Source organism: Sphaerodactylus townsendi, linkage group LG08 (assembly GCF_021028975.2).
Source record: "Sphaerodactylus townsendi isolate TG3544 linkage group LG08, MPM_Stown_v2.3, whole genome shotgun sequence".
Classification (NCBI taxonomy): Eukaryota; Metazoa; Chordata; class Lepidosauria; order Squamata; family Sphaerodactylidae; genus Sphaerodactylus; species Sphaerodactylus townsendi.
Window position 1 is genome coordinate 113,487,304 of NC_059432.1, and position 18,470 is coordinate 113,505,773.

General features: G+C 83.6%; 1 protein-coding gene across 2 annotated transcripts in view; it reads right to left on the minus strand.

Moving 5' to 3' along the window:
• Nucleotides 1-4,448, minus strand: part of TP63 (tumor protein p63) — a 124,628-nt gene extending 120,180 nt beyond the window's left edge. For both annotated transcript variants that reach the window (XM_048506094.1, XM_048506095.1), the window contains exon 1: nucleotides 4,270-4,448. In XM_048506094.1, the coding sequence (XP_048362051.1) occupies nucleotides 4,270-4,311 (42 nt within the window). In that variant the 5' untranslated portion in view covers nucleotides 4,312-4,448. The remainder of the gene's footprint in view (nucleotides 1-4,269) is intronic.
• Nucleotides 4,449-18,470: the final 14,022 nt, after the last annotated feature.

Below are 18,470 nucleotides of genomic sequence, written 5' to 3' on the forward strand. Positions count from 1 at the left end.
GTCACCTTTGCCACTCCCAGAAGAAGACAGCCAACTGTTTGACCTACCCAACCCAATGCTCTGTGAGGTTACGGAGTTCATGATTCCATACCCAAGGCCTTCTGTGAGCGCATTTCACCCTCTTCCACTTGCCCAATGGCTGTGATCCTTCCCCAGCGCCATGCGCCCGGTGAGTCAGGGCAGAGGAGGAGCCATTGGTCTGCCCGGGGAGAAGGGATTCTCGCAAACCTTGCCTCACTTCTACGTTGCAGTCGCAAATTCCCGGAGTCACAAAGACGGACGGAATGGCTTGATACATAAGAACATAAGAACGAGCCTGCTGGATCAGACCAGAGTCCATCTAGTCCAGCTCTCTGCTACTCGCAGTGGCCCACCAGGTGCCTTTGGGAGCTCACCTGCAGGAGGTGAAAGCAATGGCCTTCTGCTGCTGCTGCTGCTGCTCCTGAGCACCTGGTCTGTTAAGGCCTTCGCAATCTCAGATCAAGGAGGATCAAGATTGGTAGCCAGAGATCGACTTCTCCTCCATAAATCTGTCCAAGCCCTTTTCAAAGCTATCCAGGTTAGTGGGATACCTGTTTGCATTCTCAAGGCTCAACATGGAAAGGCCGTGGGCTCAGTAGCGGAGAGTTTGCTTTGCATGCTCTCTACATGCAAGGAAGGTCTCGGGTTCCTTGCGTGTCCTGGGTTCATTCTCTGGCATCTCCAGTTAAAAGGACCAGGCAGAAAGGAACGCGAAAGACTTTACCTGAAAGGTTGAAGAGCCTCTGCCAATCTGAGTAGACCAGGGGTGTCCAACTCTGGCGCCCCCGGATGTTCATGGACTACGATTCCCATGAGCCCCTGCCACCATGGCCAATTGGACTACGATTCCCATCCGCCCCTGCCACCATGGCCAATTGGCCATGCTGGTAGGGCCGGTGGGAATCATACTCTGACGCCCCCAGATGTTCATGGACTACGATTCTCATCAGCCCCTGCCACCATGGCCAATTGGACTACAATTCCCATCCGCCCCTGCCACCATGGCCCATTGGACTATGATTCCCATCAGCCCCTGCCACCATGGCAATTGGACTACGATTCCCATCCGTCCCTGCCACTATGGCCAATTGGACTACGATTCCCATCCGCCCCTGCCACCATGGCCAATTAGACTACGATTCCCATCCGCCCCTGCCACCATGGCCAATTGAACTACAATTCCCATCCGTCCCTGCCACCATGGCCAATTGGACTACGATTCCCATCCGCCCCTGCCACCATGGCCAATTGAACTACAATTCCCATCCGCCCCTGCCACCATGGCCAATTGGACTACGATTCCCATCAGCCCCTGCCACCATGGCCAATTGAACTACAATTCCCATCAGCCCTGCCACCATGGCCAATTGGACTACAATTCCCACCAGCCCTTGCCACCATGGCCAATTGAACTACAATTCCCATCCACCCCTGCCACCATGGCCAACTGGCAATGCTGGTAGGGCCGGTGGGAATTGTAGTCCATGAACATCTGGGGGCGCCACAGTTAAACACCCCTGGAGTAGACAGTACTGTCCCTGACGGCCCAAGGGTCACAAGGAGCTTCATGTGTCTATTTGTGGCAGCGCATGAATCCGCACATCATGCGTCAGCGCTGCTCTCTCAGCGCCGGCCAATAACCCCTGGGATTTGGACAACCTTAAAAGAGGGTCGGAGAGAGAGAAAGAGAGGCAGCGCTCTCGTCCCAAAACCCCCAAGAACAGTCCGGTTCCGAGTTCGAGATGGGTTCTGCTGGGAGCGTTCTTGGGAGCGCCGCTGCTCACCACAGGCTCTTCACGACAGCTTGCACAACAATCACCTCCCAAGCTCCTGGGTGGGGCCGACTGCATACCCCAGGCCAGAGACGTTGTCTGGGGAAGAGCGGAATTAGTCACCAGGTGGAGGAGGAGGAGGAGGAGGAGGAGGAGGAGAGAGACGGCAATTCCCAGAAAGGGATCGCTGCAGGGAAGAAGAGCTTTTGCACTTCCTCTTCCCTCCTCCCCAGTTTCCTGCGCTTCAGAAACTCACCCTACTTTACCCCGCCAGCGTGGCCACCCTCTTTTCTCAGACTGCCACCACCCACCGACTCCCCTTCTTCAGAAATCCAGATCTGTCCGAGCCAGATGTCGGCCGGCTCCTCACCGGCCCCACCAAAATCTGGGAAATGTCCAACTCCCTGGGTGGAAATCGCCCCACAACGCCGGGTCTGTACAGCCCTCAGCACACGGGGGGGCACGGAATAAGAGGCCGTAGGGCAGGGGTCTTCAAACTATGGCCCCCCCAGATGTTCATGAACTACAATTCCCATTAGCCCTGCCACTTGGCCATGCTGGCAGGGGCTGATGGGAATTGTAGTCCATGAACATCTGGAGGGCCATCGTTTGAAGACCCCTGCCGTAGGGAAAACATGTTAAGGGACGTCTCCGCTCCAAGAAGTCCTACGGTGGAGGGAATCAGAAAGCATTCCGGGTTTGAGTTTTGGCATTCCAAGGAAAAGGTTGACTCAAAATTCCTGAAACTTTTAAACCTGCAGGGCCAGGCCGCTATCCGGCCCCCCATTGAGGATTCTGGAGCTGCGCCAAATAGTTGGAAGCAGCCGGATTTTCATGTTCCCCCACATCACAAACCAAGCCCCGAACAGCATTGCTCAAAGAGCGCTGAGGATGCGCCCCTATCCCCCTACCGTATAATTGCCTTAAGTCTACTCGACGGCTTTCGCTTTTTAATTATGGATATATTGAAAGGCGTGAACACGTTTCGTCTTGTTTTCCAATCGACTTTGCACTGGAAACAAAAGCAGTTCCGAGACCAAAACAGTTGCACCTATCAGCACTTTTGAAAAATCCCTCCAAAAGAAGAGGTGAGGACCCCTTTCAAAACAAAGAAATGCTGCTAACGCAGGGGGCCTTTCAGCTATGTGAGTGACGGCCACCAAAGAAGGACAGACAACACAGCTCAGGGAGAGATGTCGAAGGGGAGGGAGGGAATCGCCTTCCGTCCCAAAGAGGGAATAAGAGCCGATCGGATAGCAATGGGGCATGAACAATGGGAAGCCAGAAGCGCTGCTTCGTGCGCGCCACAAGATGCGCAGACGGGTTTGTGCAAAGCGAGCCTGCATAAGCAGAATTGTGCCCCAACCAAATGCAAAACCGATCAAGGCCAACGAAGCACCGCTGTGAAACGTTTCTCTTATACAAAACAGTTGAAACTTAACCCAACTCAGCCAAAGAGTTGACCAAGGAACTTAAGAAGTTTCTCTCTCTCTGGTCTCTTTGGATTGCCAGACTGTTTGGCTCAAATCTGACCTCAGCTTCACAAACCCTGACACAGCTTTGGGACAGCCACAGCATGAAAAACTCTCCTAAGTGTGAACGCTCCTTCCCGTTGTCTCTTCTTTTACGTGCCCCCTGCAGAGCGGCCCCCAAATCTCCCCCAGCCCTTGGCTCCCGCAGCCTGTTTGCAAGAGCTCCTGCCGTGCCACCCCTGAGTAGCTCAAGCCACACGGCTCGGCTGCCTTCCCTCCTGGACGGACGGTGTCAACGCCCTCCCTGCTGGAATGTACGCTAATCTTGTTGTTCACCTGGGCCAGGGGGGCTCTCTTCCTCCGAATGTGCCATCCCCCCTCCCCCCGGCCTCCCCAACAAACATCCTCTGTTTTCACCGCCCCGACATTTCACGTCTGCCCGCTGAGCAATTTGCACCCAAACAGACATAATTGCTCTGCAAACAAGACTCCGGGTGATGCGCTGAACACGCTTCGGCCGCATTGATGTCCGTGGGTGATTGACACAGAGGCATTTCTCCGTGGGGGGGTTGGGGGGCAGAGACACACACAAACAATTAACCGCATGAAAGCACACCAGCTTTATTAACTCCCCTATCTGTGAATGTAATCGGAAAAGCTTTTGTTCGCACGCGTCCCCGGAGTAACCCGAGTCTTTTTCGACGCGATCCCCCCAGCGCCACCGACCTGCAGTGGCAACACCAAAAAGGATCCTTTGCGGGGTTTACAGTCAACACGAGAAGCGCAACAGATGAAATCCGTTTGAATATCCTTTGCGACCGGGAAACGTCAGACCTAAACGTTCCTAGTGTCTCCCCCCCCCATCCCAAAAAACAGTGAAAAGGATATCTGAGAGGAACGCAAAGCATTGCCAACTTTTGACACTGGATCATATTTTCCCCTCTTCCGCGGATGTCCAAAGTCCTGGGTTTCAGAGCAAAATCAAAGACTTCTGAGCATCTTACCTCACTGTATTGGGACTGGGCATTATTCTCCAGGTACAACATGTTAGCAGTGAGGTTGAGCAGAGCAGCCGTCCTCTCCTCGGGCTCCAGGTTGTGTCCTGACTTCCCACCAGGGCCCCCCACCCCCACCGAGACCCTCGGGGGGAAAAAACAGGGTGATTCTGCTGGGAAGCTCTCGAGACAGCAGCGTGTGGCTGGCTACATAATTTAAGGTTCCCTTATATACCGCTCTTTTGGGGAAGAGGAGGTGGGGCGGGCCTCTACCTGTCAAAACGTTGCACACCTGGACTCCGCCACTCCAATGGAGGGAGGCCTCTCCCTACTCATTAAGTGGTGAAGGAATCCTTATCGCCAGAAAGGGAAACGGCAGAAGAGAGCCAGAGGGGGGGAAGGGAGAAGGCCGGGGAACCCGACGAACTTTGCTTCTGGGAAGGCAGAAGCCGCAAAAAAATTAGGAGCCGTTTTTGAAGGAGAACAAGAGCTCCGCTCGAGGCCCACTTTGGCCCCCCCCCCCCCCCACCCTTGCCCCCCCCCCCCCCCCCCCCCCCCCCCCTTCCCCCCCCCCCCCCCCCCCCCCCCCCCCCCCCCCCCCCGCCAACCGGGGCCCCGCCCCCCCCCCCCCCCCCCCCCCCTCCCCCCCCCCCCCCCGCCCCTCGGCCCCCCCCCCCCCCATCCCCCCCCCCCCCCACCCCCCCCCCCCCCCCCCCCCCCCCCCCCCCCCCCCCCCCCCCCCCCACCCCCCCCCCCCCCCACCCCCCCCCCCCCCCACCCCCCCCCCCCCCCACCCCCCCCCCCCCCCACCCCCCCCCCCCCCCACCCCCCCCCCCCCCCACCCCCCCCCCCCCCCACCCCCCCCCCCCCCCACCCCCCCCCCCCCCCACCCCCCCCCCCCCCCACCCCCCCCCCCCCCCACCCCCCCCCCCCCCCACCCCCCCCCCCCCCCACCCCCCCCCCCCCCCACCCCCCCCCCCCCCCACCCCCCCCCCCCCCCACCCCCCCCCCCCCCCACCCCCCCCCCCCCCCACCCCCCCCCCCCCCCACCCCCCCCCCCCCCCACCCCCCCCCCCCCCCACCCCCCCCCCCCCCCACCCCCCCCCCCCCCCACCCCCCCCCCCCCCCACCCCCCCCCCCCCCCACCCCCCCCCCCCCCCACCCCCCCCCCCCCCCACCCCCCCCCCCCCCCACCCCCCCCCCCCCCCACCCCCCCCCCCCCCCACCCCCCCCCCCCCCCACCCCCCCCCCCCCCCACCCCCCCCCCCCCCCACCCCCCCCCCCCCCCACCCCCCCCCCCCCCCACCCCCCCCCCCCCCCACCCCCCCCCCCCCCCACCCCCCCCCCCCCCCACCCCCCCCCCCCCCCACCCCCCCCCCCCCCCACCCCCCCCCCCCCCCACCCCCCCCCCCCCCCACCCCCCCCCCCCCCCACCCCCCCCCCCCCCCACCCCCCCCCCCCCCCACCCCCCCCCCCCCCCACCCCCCCCCCCCCCCACCCCCCCCCCCCCCCACCCCCCCCCCCCCCCACCCCCCCCCCCCCCCACCCCCCCCCCCCCCCACCCCCCCCCCCCCCCACCCCCCCCCCCCCCCACCCCCCCCCCCCCCCACCCCCCCCCCCCCCCACCCCCCCCCCCCCCCACCCCCCCCCCCCCCCACCCCCCCCCCCCCCCACCCCCCCCCCCCCCCACCCCCCCCCCCCCCCACCCCCCCCCCCCCCCACCCCCCCCCCCCCCCACCCCCCCCCCCCCCCACCCCCCCCCCCCCCCACCCCCCCCCCCCCCCACCCCCCCCCCCCCCCACCCCCCCCCCCCCCCACCCCCCCCCCCCCCCACCCCCCCCCCCCCCCACCCCCCCCCCCCCCCACCCCCCCCCCCCCCCACCCCCCCCCCCCCCCACCCCCCCCCCCCCCCACCCCCCCCCCCCCCCACCCCCCCCCCCCCCCACCCCCCCCCCCCCCCACCCCCCCCCCCCCCCACCCCCCCCCCCCCCCACCCCCCCCCCCCCCCACCCCCCCCCCCCCCCACCCCCCCCCCCCCCCACCCCCCCCCCCCCCCACCCCCCCCCCCCCCCACCCCCCCCCCCCCCCACCCCCCCCCCCCCCCACCCCCCCCCCCCCCCACCCCCCCCCCCCCCCACCCCCCCCCCCCCCCACCCCCCCCCCCCCCCACCCCCCCCCCCCCCCACCCCCCCCCCCCCCCACCCCCCCCCCCCCCCACCCCCCCCCCCCCCCACCCCCCCCCCCCCCCACCCCCCCCCCCCCCCACCCCCCCCCCCCCCCACCCCCCCCCCCCCCCACCCCCCCCCCCCCCCACCCCCCCCCCCCCCCACCCCCCCCCCCCCCCACCCCCCCCCCCCCCCACCCCCCCCCCCCCCCACCCCCCCCCCCCCCCACCCCCCCCCCCCCCCACCCCCCCCCCCCCCCACCCCCCCCCCCCCCCACCCCCCCCCCCCCCCACCCCCCCCCCCCCCCACCCCCCCCCCCCCCCACCCCCCCCCCCCCCCACCCCCCCCCCCCCCCACCCCCCCCCCCCCCCACCCCCCCCCCCCCCCACCCCCCCCCCCCCCCACCCCCCCCCCCCCCCACCCCCCCCCCCCCCCACCCCCCCCCCCCCCCACCCCCCCCCCCCCCCACCCCCCCCCCCCCCCACCCCCCCCCCCCCCCACCCCCCCCCCCCCCCACCCCCCCCCCCCCCCACCCCCCCCCCCCCCCACCCCCCCCCCCCCCCACCCCCCCCCCCCCCCACCCCCCCCCCCCCCCACCCCCCCCCCCCCCCACCCCCCCCCCCCCCCACCCCCCCCCCCCCCCACCCCCCCCCCCCCCCACCCCCCCCCCCCCCCACCCCCCCCCCCCCCCACCCCCCCCCCCCCCCACCCCCCCCCCCCCCCACCCCCCCCCCCCCCCACCCCCCCCCCCCCCCACCCCCCCCCCCCCCCACCCCCCCCCCCCCCCACCCCCCCCCCCCCCCACCCCCCCCCCCCCCCACCCCCCCCCCCCCCCACCCCCCCCCCCCCCCACCCCCCCCCCCCCCCACCCCCCCCCCCCCCCACCCCCCCCCCCCCCCACCCCCCCCCCCCCCCACCCCCCCCCCCCCCCACCCCCCCCCCCCCCCACCCCCCCCCCCCCCCACCCCCCCCCCCCCCCACCCCCCCCCCCCCCCACCCCCCCCCCCCCCCACCCCCCCCCCCCCCCACCCCCCCCCCCCCCCACCCCCCCCCCCCCCCACCCCCCCCCCCCCCCACCCCCCCCCCCCCCCACCCCCCCCCCCCCCCACCCCCCCCCCCCCCCACCCCCCCCCCCCCCCACCCCCCCCCCCCCCCACCCCCCCCCCCCCCCACCCCCCCCCCCCCCCACCCCCCCCCCCCCCCACCCCCCCCCCCCCCCACCCCCCCCCCCCCCCACCCCCCCCCCCCCCCACCCCCCCCCCCCCCCACCCCCCCCCCCCCCCACCCCCCCCCCCCCCCACCCCCCCCCCCCCCCACCCCCCCCCCCCCCCACCCCCCCCCCCCCCCACCCCCCCCCCCCCCCACCCCCCCCCCCCCCCACCCCCCCCCCCCCCCACCCCCCCCCCCCCCCACCCCCCCCCCCCCCCACCCCCCCCCCCCCCCACCCCCCCCCCCCCCCACCCCCCCCCCCCCCCACCCCCCCCCCCCCCCACCCCCCCCCCCCCCCACCCCCCCCCCCCCCCACCCCCCCCCCCCCCCACCCCCCCCCCCCCCCACCCCCCCCCCCCCCCACCCCCCCCCCCCCCCACCCCCCCCCCCCCCCACCCCCCCCCCCCCCCACCCCCCCCCCCCCCCACCCCCCCCCCCCCCCACCCCCCCCCCCCCCCACCCCCCCCCCCCCCCACCCCCCCCCCCCCCCACCCCCCCCCCCCCCCACCCCCCCCCCCCCCCACCCCCCCCCCCCCCCACCCCCCCCCCCCCCCACCCCCCCCCCCCCCCACCCCCCCCCCCCCCCACCCCCCCCCCCCCCCACCCCCCCCCCCCCCCACCCCCCCCCCCCCCCACCCCCCCCCCCCCCCACCCCCCCCCCCCCCCACCCCCCCCCCCCCCCACCCCCCCCCCCCCCCACCCCCCCCCCCCCCCACCCCCCCCCCCCCCCACCCCCCCCCCCCCCCACCCCCCCCCCCCCCCACCCCCCCCCCCCCCCACCCCCCCCCCCCCCCACCCCCCCCCCCCCCCACCCCCCCCCCCCCCCACCCCCCCCCCCCCCCACCCCCCCCCCCCCCCACCCCCCCCCCCCCCCACCCCCCCCCCCCCCCACCCCCCCCCCCCCCCACCCCCCCCCCCCCCCACCCCCCCCCCCCCCCACCCCCCCCCCCCCCCACCCCCCCCCCCCCCCACCCCCCCCCCCCCCCACCCCCCCCCCCCCCCACCCCCCCCCCCCCCCACCCCCCCCCCCCCCCACCCCCCCCCCCCCCCACCCCCCCCCCCCCCCACCCCCCCCCCCCCCCACCCCCCCCCCCCCCCACCCCCCCCCCCCCCCACCCCCCCCCCCCCCCACCCCCCCCCCCCCCCACCCCCCCCCCCCCCCACCCCCCCCCCCCCCCACCCCCCCCCCCCCCCACCCCCCCCCCCCCCCACCCCCCCCCCCCCCCACCCCCCCCCCCCCCCACCCCCCCCCCCCCCCACCCCCCCCCCCCCCCACCCCCCCCCCCCCCCACCCCCCCCCCCCCCCACCCCCCCCCCCCCCCACCCCCCCCCCCCCCCACCCCCCCCCCCCCCCACCCCCCCCCCCCCCCACCCCCCCCCCCCCCCACCCCCCCCCCCCCCCACCCCCCCCCCCCCCCACCCCCCCCCCCCCCCACCCCCCCCCCCCCCCACCCCCCCCCCCCCCCACCCCCCCCCCCCCCCACCCCCCCCCCCCCCCACCCCCCCCCCCCCCCACCCCCCCCCCCCCCCACCCCCCCCCCCCCCCACCCCCCCCCCCCCCCACCCCCCCCCCCCCCCACCCCCCCCCCCCCCCACCCCCCCCCCCCCCCACCCCCCCCCCCCCCCACCCCCCCCCCCCCCCACCCCCCCCCCCCCCCACCCCCCCCCCCCCCCACCCCCCCCCCCCCCCACCCCCCCCCCCCCCCACCCCCCCCCCCCCCCACCCCCCCCCCCCCCCACCCCCCCCCCCCCCCACCCCCCCCCCCCCCCACCCCCCCCCCCCCCCACCCCCCCCCCCCCCCACCCCCCCCCCCCCCCACCCCCCCCCCCCCCCACCCCCCCCCCCCCCCACCCCCCCCCCCCCCCACCCCCCCCCCCCCCCACCCCCCCCCCCCCCCACCCCCCCCCCCCCCCACCCCCCCCCCCCCCCACCCCCCCCCCCCCCCACCCCCCCCCCCCCCCACCCCCCCCCCCCCCCACCCCCCCCCCCCCCCACCCCCCCCCCCCCCCACCCCCCCCCCCCCCCACCCCCCCCCCCCCCCACCCCCCCCCCCCCCCACCCCCCCCCCCCCCCACCCCCCCCCCCCCCCACCCCCCCCCCCCCCCACCCCCCCCCCCCCCCACCCCCCCCCCCCCCCACCCCCCCCCCCCCCCACCCCCCCCCCCCCCCACCCCCCCCCCCCCCCACCCCCCCCCCCCCCCACCCCCCCCCCCCCCCACCCCCCCCCCCCCCCACCCCCCCCCCCCCCCACCCCCCCCCCCCCCCACCCCCCCCCCCCCCCACCCCCCCCCCCCCCCACCCCCCCCCCCCCCCACCCCCCCCCCCCCCCACCCCCCCCCCCCCCCACCCCCCCCCCCCCCCACCCCCCCCCCCCCCCACCCCCCCCCCCCCCCACCCCCCCCCCCCCCCACCCCCCCCCCCCCCCACCCCCCCCCCCCCCCACCCCCCCCCCCCCCCACCCCCCCCCCCCCCCACCCCCCCCCCCCCCCACCCCCCCCCCCCCCCACCCCCCCCCCCCCCCACCCCCCCCCCCCCCCACCCCCCCCCCCCCCCACCCCCCCCCCCCCCCACCCCCCCCCCCCCCCACCCCCCCCCCCCCCCACCCCCCCCCCCCCCCACCCCCCCCCCCCCCCACCCCCCCCCCCCCCCACCCCCCCCCCCCCCCACCCCCCCCCCCCCCCACCCCCCCCCCCCCCCACCCCCCCCCCCCCCCACCCCCCCCCCCCCCCACCCCCCCCCCCCCCCACCCCCCCCCCCCCCCACCCCCCCCCCCCCCCACCCCCCCCCCCCCCCACCCCCCCCCCCCCCCACCCCCCCCCCCCCCCACCCCCCCCCCCCCCCACCCCCCCCCCCCCCCACCCCCCCCCCCCCCCACCCCCCCCCCCCCCCACCCCCCCCCCCCCCCACCCCCCCCCCCCCCCACCCCCCCCCCCCCCCACCCCCCCCCCCCCCCACCCCCCCCCCCCCCCACCCCCCCCCCCCCCCACCCCCCCCCCCCCCCACCCCCCCCCCCCCCCACCCCCCCCCCCCCCCACCCCCCCCCCCCCCCACCCCCCCCCCCCCCCACCCCCCCCCCCCCCCACCCCCCCCCCCCCCCACCCCCCCCCCCCCCCACCCCCCCCCCCCCCCACCCCCCCCCCCCCCCACCCCCCCCCCCCCCCACCCCCCCCCCCCCCCACCCCCCCCCCCCCCCACCCCCCCCCCCCCCCACCCCCCCCCCCCCCCACCCCCCCCCCCCCCCACCCCCCCCCCCCCCCACCCCCCCCCCCCCCCACCCCCCCCCCCCCCCACCCCCCCCCCCCCCCACCCCCCCCCCCCCCCACCCCCCCCCCCCCCCACCCCCCCCCCCCCCCACCCCCCCCCCCCCCCACCCCCCCCCCCCCCCACCCCCCCCCCCCCCCACCCCCCCCCCCCCCCACCCCCCCCCCCCCCCACCCCCCCCCCCCCCCACCCCCCCCCCCCCCCACCCCCCCCCCCCCCCACCCCCCCCCCCCCCCACCCCCCCCCCCCCCCACCCCCCCCCCCCCCCACCCCCCCCCCCCCCCACCCCCCCCCCCCCCCACCCCCCCCCCCCCCCACCCCCCCCCCCCCCCACCCCCCCCCCCCCCCACCCCCCCCCCCCCCCACCCCCCCCCCCCCCCACCCCCCCCCCCCCCCACCCCCCCCCCCCCCCACCCCCCCCCCCCCCCACCCCCCCCCCCCCCCACCCCCCCCCCCCCCCACCCCCCCCCCCCCCCACCCCCCCCCCCCCCCACCCCCCCCCCCCCCCACCCCCCCCCCCCCCCACCCCCCCCCCCCCCCACCCCCCCCCCCCCCCACCCCCCCCCCCCCCCACCCCCCCCCCCCCCCACCCCCCCCCCCCCCCACCCCCCCCCCCCCCCACCCCCCCCCCCCCCCACCCCCCCCCCCCCCCACCCCCCCCCCCCCCCACCCCCCCCCCCCCCCACCCCCCCCCCCCCCCACCCCCCCCCCCCCCCACCCCCCCCCCCCCCCACCCCCCCCCCCCCCCACCCCCCCCCCCCCCCACCCCCCCCCCCCCCCACCCCCCCCCCCCCCCACCCCCCCCCCCCCCCACCCCCCCCCCCCCCCACCCCCCCCCCCCCCCACCCCCCCCCCCCCCCACCCCCCCCCCCCCCCACCCCCCCCCCCCCCCACCCCCCCCCCCCCCCACCCCCCCCCCCCCCCACCCCCCCCCCCCCCCACCCCCCCCCCCCCCCACCCCCCCCCCCCCCCACCCCCCCCCCCCCCCACCCCCCCCCCCCCCCACCCCCCCCCCCCCCCACCCCCCCCCCCCCCCACCCCCCCCCCCCCCCACCCCCCCCCCCCCCCACCCCCCCCCCCCCCCACCCCCCCCCCCCCCCACCCCCCCCCCCCCCCACCCCCCCCCCCCCCCACCCCCCCCCCCCCCCACCCCCCCCCCCCCCCACCCCCCCCCCCCCCCACCCCCCCCCCCCCCCACCCCCCCCCCCCCCCACCCCCCCCCCCCCCCACCCCCCCCCCCCCCCACCCCCCCCCCCCCCCACCCCCCCCCCCCCCCACCCCCCCCCCCCCCCACCCCCCCCCCCCCCCACCCCCCCCCCCCCCCACCCCCCCCCCCCCCCACCCCCCCCCCCCCCCACCCCCCCCCCCCCCCACCCCCCCCCCCCCCCACCCCCCCCCCCCCCCACCCCCCCCCCCCCCCACCCCCCCCCCCCCCCACCCCCCCCCCCCCCCACCCCCCCCCCCCCCCACCCCCCCCCCCCCCCACCCCCCCCCCCCCCCACCCCCCCCCCCCCCCACCCCCCCCCCCCCCCACCCCCCCCCCCCCCCACCCCCCCCCCCCCCCACCCCCCCCCCCCCCCACCCCCCCCCCCCCCCACCCCCCCCCCCCCCCACCCCCCCCCCCCCCCACCCCCCCCCCCCCCCACCCCCCCCCCCCCCCACCCCCCCCCCCCCCCACCCCCCCCCCCCCCCACCCCCCCCCCCCCCCACCCCCCCCCCCCCCCACCCCCCCCCCCCCCCACCCCCCCCCCCCCCCACCCCCCCCCCCCCCCACCCCCCCCCCCCCCCACCCCCCCCCCCCCCCACCCCCCCCCCCCCCCACCCCCCCCCCCCCCCACCCCCCCCCCCCCCCACCCCCCCCCCCCCCCACCCCCCCCCCCCCCCACCCCCCCCCCCCCCCACCCCCCCCCCCCCCCACCCCCCCCCCCCCCCACCCCCCCCCCCCCCCACCCCCCCCCCCCCCCACCCCCCCCCCCCCCCACCCCCCCCCCCCCCCACCCCCCCCCCCCCCCACCCCCCCCCCCCCCCACCCCCCCCCCCCCCCACCCCCCCCCCCCCCCACCCCCCCCCCCCCCCACCCCCCCCCCCCCCCACCCCCCCCCCCCCCCACCCCCCCCCCCCCCCACCCCCCCCCCCCCCCACCCCCCCCCCCCCCCACCCCCCCCCCCCCCCACCCCCCCCCCCCCCCACCCCCCCCCCCCCCCACCCCCCCCCCCCCCCACCCCCCCCCCCCCCCACCCCCCCCCCCCCCCACCCCCCCCCCCCCCCACCCCCCCCCCCCCCCACCCCCCCCCCCCCCCACCCCCCCCCCCCCCCACCCCCCCCCCCCCCCACCCCCCCCCCCCCCCACCCCCCCCCCCCCCCACCCCCCCCCCCCCCCACCCCCCCCCCCCCCCACCCCCCCCCCCCCCCACCCCCCCCCCCCCCCACCCCCCCCCCCCCCCACCCCCCCCCCCCCCCACCCCCCCCCCCCCCCACCCCCCCCCCCCCCCACCCCCCCCCCCCCCCACCCCCCCCCCCCCCCACCCCCCCCCCCCCCCACCCCCCCCCCCCCCCACCCCCCCCCCCCCCCACCCCCCCCCCCCCCCACCCCCCCCCCCCCCCACCCCCCCCCCCCCCCACCCCCCCCCCCCCCCACCCCCCCCCCCCCCCACCCCCCCCCCCCCCCACCCCCCCCCCCCCCCACCCCCCCCCCCCCCCACCCCCCCCCCCCCCCACCCCCCCCCCCCCCCACCCCCCCCCCCCCCCACCCCCCCCCCCCCCCACCCCCCCCCCCCCCCACCCCCCCCCCCCCCCACCCCCCCCCCCCCCCACCCCCCCCCCCCCCCACCCCCCCCCCCCCCCACCCCCCCCCCCCCCCACCCCCCCCCCCCCCCACCCCCCCCCCCCCCCACCCCCCCCCCCCCCCACCCCCCCCCCCCCCCACCCCCCCCCCCCCCCACCCCCCCCCCCCCCCACCCCCCCCCCCCCCCACCCCCCCCCCCCCCCACCCCCCCCCCCCCCCACCCCCCCCCCCCCCCACCCCCCCCCCCCCCCACCCCCCCCCCCCCCCACCCCCCCCCCCCCCCACCCCCCCCCCCCCCCACCCCCCCCCCCCCCCACCCCCCCCCCCCCCCACCCCCCCCCCCCCCCACCCCCCCCCCCCCCCACCCCCCCCCCCCCCCACCCCCCCCCCCCCCCACCCCCCCCCCCCCCCACCCCCCCCCCCCCCCACCCCCCCCCCCCCCCACCCCCCCCCCCCCCCACCCCCCCCCCCCCCCACCCCCCCCCCCCCCCACCCCCCCCCCCCCCCACCCCCCCCCCCCCCCACCCCCCCCCCCCCCCACCCCCCCCCCCCCCCACCCCCCCCCCCCCCCACCCCCCCCCCCCCCCACCCCCCCCCCCCCCCACCCCCCCCCCCCCCCACCCCCCCCCCCCCCCACCCCCCCCCCCCCCCACCCCCCCCCCCCCCCACCCCCCCCCCCCCCCACCCCCCCCCCCCCCCACCCCCCCCCCCCCCCACCCCCCCCCCCCCCCACCCCCCCCCCCCCCCACCCCCCCCCCCCCCCACCCCCCCCCCCCCCCACCCCCCCCCCCCCCCACCCCCCCCCCCCCCCACCCCCCCCCCCCCCCACCCCCCCCCCCCCCCACCCCCCCCCCCCCCCACCCCCCCCCCCCCCCACCCCCCCCCCCCCCCACCCCCCCCCCCCCCCACCCCCCCCCCCCCCCACCCCCCCCCCCCCCCACCCCCCCCCCCCCCCACCCCCCCCCCCCCCCACCCCCCCCCCCCCCCACCCCCCCCCCCCCCCACCCCCCCCCCCCCCCACCCCCCCCCCCCCCCACCCCCCCCCCCCCCCACCCCCCCCCCCCCCCACCCCCCCCCCCCCCCACCCCCCCCCCCCCCCACCCCCCCCCCCCCCCACCCCCCCCCCCCCCCACCCCCCCCCCCCCCCACCCCCCCCCCCCCCCACCCCCCCCCCCCCCCACCCCCCCCCCCCCCCACCCCCCCCCCCCCCCACCCCCCCCCCCCCCCACCCCCCCCCCCCCCCACCCCCCCCCCCCCCCACCCCCCCCCCCCCCCACCCCCCCCCCCCCCCACCCCCCCCCCCCCCCACCCCCCCCCCCCCCCACCCCCCCCCCCCCCCACCCCCCCCCCCCCCCACCCCCCCCCCCCCCCACCCCCCCCCCCCCCCACCCCCCCCCCCCCCCACCCCCCCCCCCCCCCACCCCCCCCCCCCCCCACCCCCCCCCCCCCCCACCCCCCCCCCCCCCCACCCCCCCCCCCCCCCACCCCCCCCCCCCCCCACCCCCCCCCCCCCCCACCCCCCCCCCCCCCCACCCCCCCCCCCCCCCACCCCCCCCCCCCCCCACCCCCCCCCCCCCCCACCCCCCCCCCCCCCCACCCCCCCCCCCCCCCACCCCCCCCCCCCCCCACCCCCCCCCCCCCCCACCCCCCCCCCCCCCCACCCCCCCCCCCCCCCACCCCCCCCCCCCCCCACCCCCCCCCCCCCCCACCCCCCCCCCCCCCCACCCCCCCCCCCCCCCACCCCCCCCCCCCCCCACCCCCCCCCCCCCCCACCCCCCCCCCCCCCCACCCCCCCCCCCCCCCACCCCCCCCCCCCCCCACCCCCCCCCCCCCCCACCCCCCCCCCCCCCCACCCCCCCCCCCCCCCACCCCCCCCCCCCCCCACCCCCCCCCCCCCCCACCCCCCCCCCCCCCCACCCCCCCCCCCCCCCACCCCCCCCCCCCCCCACCCCCCCCCCCCCCCACCCCCCCCCCCCCCCACCCCCCCCCCCCCCCACCCCCCCCCCCCCCCACCCCCCCCCCCCCCCACCCCCCCCCCCCCCCACCCCCCCCCCCCCCCACCCCCCCCCCCCCCCACCCCCCCCCCCCCCCACCCCCCCCCCCCCCCACCCCCCCCCCCCCCCACCCCCCCCCCCCCCCACCCCCCCCCCCCCCCACCCCCCCCCCCCCCCACCCCCCCCCCCCCCCACCCCCCCCCCCCCCCACCCCCCCCCCCCCCCACCCCCCCCCCCCCCCACCCCCCCCCCCCCCCACCCCCCCCCCCCCCCACCCCCCCCCCCCCCCACCCCCCCCCCCCCCCACCCCCCCCCCCCCCCACCCCCCCCCCCCCCCACCCCCCCCCCCCCCCACCCCCCCCCCCCCCCACCCCCCCCCCCCCCCACCCCCCCCCCCCCCCACCCCCCCCCCCCCCCACCCCCCCCCCCCCCCACCCCCCCCCCCCCCCACCCCCCCCCCCCCCCACCCCCCCCCCCCCCCACCCCCCCCCCCCCCCACCCCCCCCCCCCCCCACCCCCCCCCCCCCCCACCCCCCCCCCCCCCCACCCCCCCCCCCCCCCACCCCCCCCCCCCCCCACCCCCCCCCCCCCCCACCCCCCCCCCCCCCCACCCCCCCCCCCCCCCACCCCCCCCCCCCCCCACCCCCCCCCCCCCCCACCCCCCCCCCCCCCCACCCCCCCCCCCCCCCACCCCCCCCCCCCCCCACCCCCCCCCCCCCCCACCCCCCCCCCCCCCCACCCCCCCCCCCCCCCACCCCCCCCCCCCCCCACCCCCCCCCCCCCCCACCCCCCCCCCCCCCCACCCCCCCCCCCCCCCACCCCCCCCCCCCCCCACCCCCCCCCCCCCCCACCCCCCCCCCCCCCCACCCCCCCCCCCCCCCACCCCCCCCCCCCCCCACCCCCCCCCCCCCCCACCCCCCCCCCCCCCCACCCCCCCCCCCCCCCACCCCCCCCCCCCCCCACCCCCCCCCCCCCCCACCCCCCCCCCCCCCCACCCCCCCCCCCCCCCACCCCCCCCCCCCCCCACCCCCCCCCCCCCCCACCCCCCCCCCCCCCCACCCCCCCCCCCCCCCACCCCCCCCCCCCCCCACCCCCCCCCCCCCCCACCCCCCCCCCCCCCCACCCCCCCCCCCCCCCACCCCCCCCCCCCCCCACCCCCCCCCCCCCCCACCCCCCCCCCCCCCCACCCCCCCCCCCCCCCACCCCCCCCCCCCCCCACCCCCCCCCCCCCCCACCCCCCCCCCCCCCCACCCCCCCCCCCCCCCACCCCCCCCCCCCCCCACCCCCCCCCCCCCCCACCCCCCCCCCCCCCCACCCCCCCCCCCCCCCACCCCCCCCCCCCCCCACCCCCCCCCCCCCCCACCCCCCCCCCCCCCCACCCCCCCCCCCCCCCACCCCCCCCCCCCCCCACCCCCCCCCCCCCCCACCCCCCCCCCCCCCCACCCCCCCCCCCCCCCACCCCCCCCCCCCCCCACCCCCCCCCCCCCCCACCCCCCCCCCCCCCCACCCCCCCCCCCCCCCACCCCCCCCCCCCCCCACCCCCCCCCCCCCCCACCCCCCCCCCCCCCCACCCCCCCCCCCCCCCACCCCCCCCCCCCCCCACCCCCCCCCCCCCCCACCCCCCCCCCCCCCCACCCCCCCCCCCCCCCACCCCCCCCCCCCCCCACCCCCCCCCCCCCCCACCCCCCCCCCCCCCCACCCCCCCCCCCCCCCACCCCCCCCCCCCCCCACCCCCCCCCCCCCCCACCCCCCCCCCCCCCCACCCCCCCCCCCCCCCACCCCCCCCCCCCCCCACCCCCCCCCCCCCCCACCCCCCCCCCCCCCCACCCCCCCCCCCCCCCACCCCCCCCCCCCCCCACCCCCCCCCCCCCCCACCCCCCCCCCCCCCCACCCCCCCCCCCCCCCACCCCCCCCCCCCCCCACCCCCCCCCCCCCCCACCCCCCCCCCCCCCCACCCCCCCCCCCCCCCACCCCCCCCCCCCCCCACCCCCCCCCCCCCCCACCCCCCCCCCCCCCCACCCCCCCCCCCCCCCACCCCCCCCCCCCCCCACCCCCCCCCCCCCCCACCCCCCCCCCCCCCCACCCCCCCCCCCCCCCACCCCCCCCCCCCCCCACCCCCCCCCCCCCCCACCCCCCCCCCCCCCCACCCCCCCCCCCCCCCACCCCCCCCCCCCCCCACCCCCCCCCCCCCCCACCCCCCCCCCCCCCCACCCCCCCCCCCCCCCACCCCCCCCCCCCCCCACCCCCCCCCCCCCCCACCCCCCCCCCCCCCCACCCCCCCCCCCCCCCACCCCCCCCCCCCCCCACCCCCCCCCCCCCCCACCCCCCCCCCCCCCCACCCCCCCCCCCCCCCACCCCCCCCCCCCCCCACCCCCCCCCCCCCCCACCCCCCCCCCCCCCCACCCCCCCCCCCCCCCACCCCCCCCCCCCCCCACCCCCCCCCCCCCCCACCCCCCCCCCCCCCCACCCCCCCCCCCCCCCACCCCCCCCCCCCCCCACCCCCCCCCCCCCCCACCCCCCCCCCCCCCCACCCCCCCCCCCCCCCACCCCCCCCCCCCCCCACCCCCCCCCCCCCCCACCCCCCCCCCCCCCCACCCCCCCCCCCCCCCACCCCCCCCCCCCCCCACCCCCCCCCCCCCCCACCCCCCCCCCCCCCCACCCCCCCCCCCCCCCACCCCCCCCCCCCCCCACCCCCCCCCCCCCCCACCCCCCCCCCCCCCCACCCCCCCCCCCCCCCACCCCCCCCCCCCCCCACCCCCCCCCCCCCCCACCCCCCCCCCCCCCCACCCCCCCCC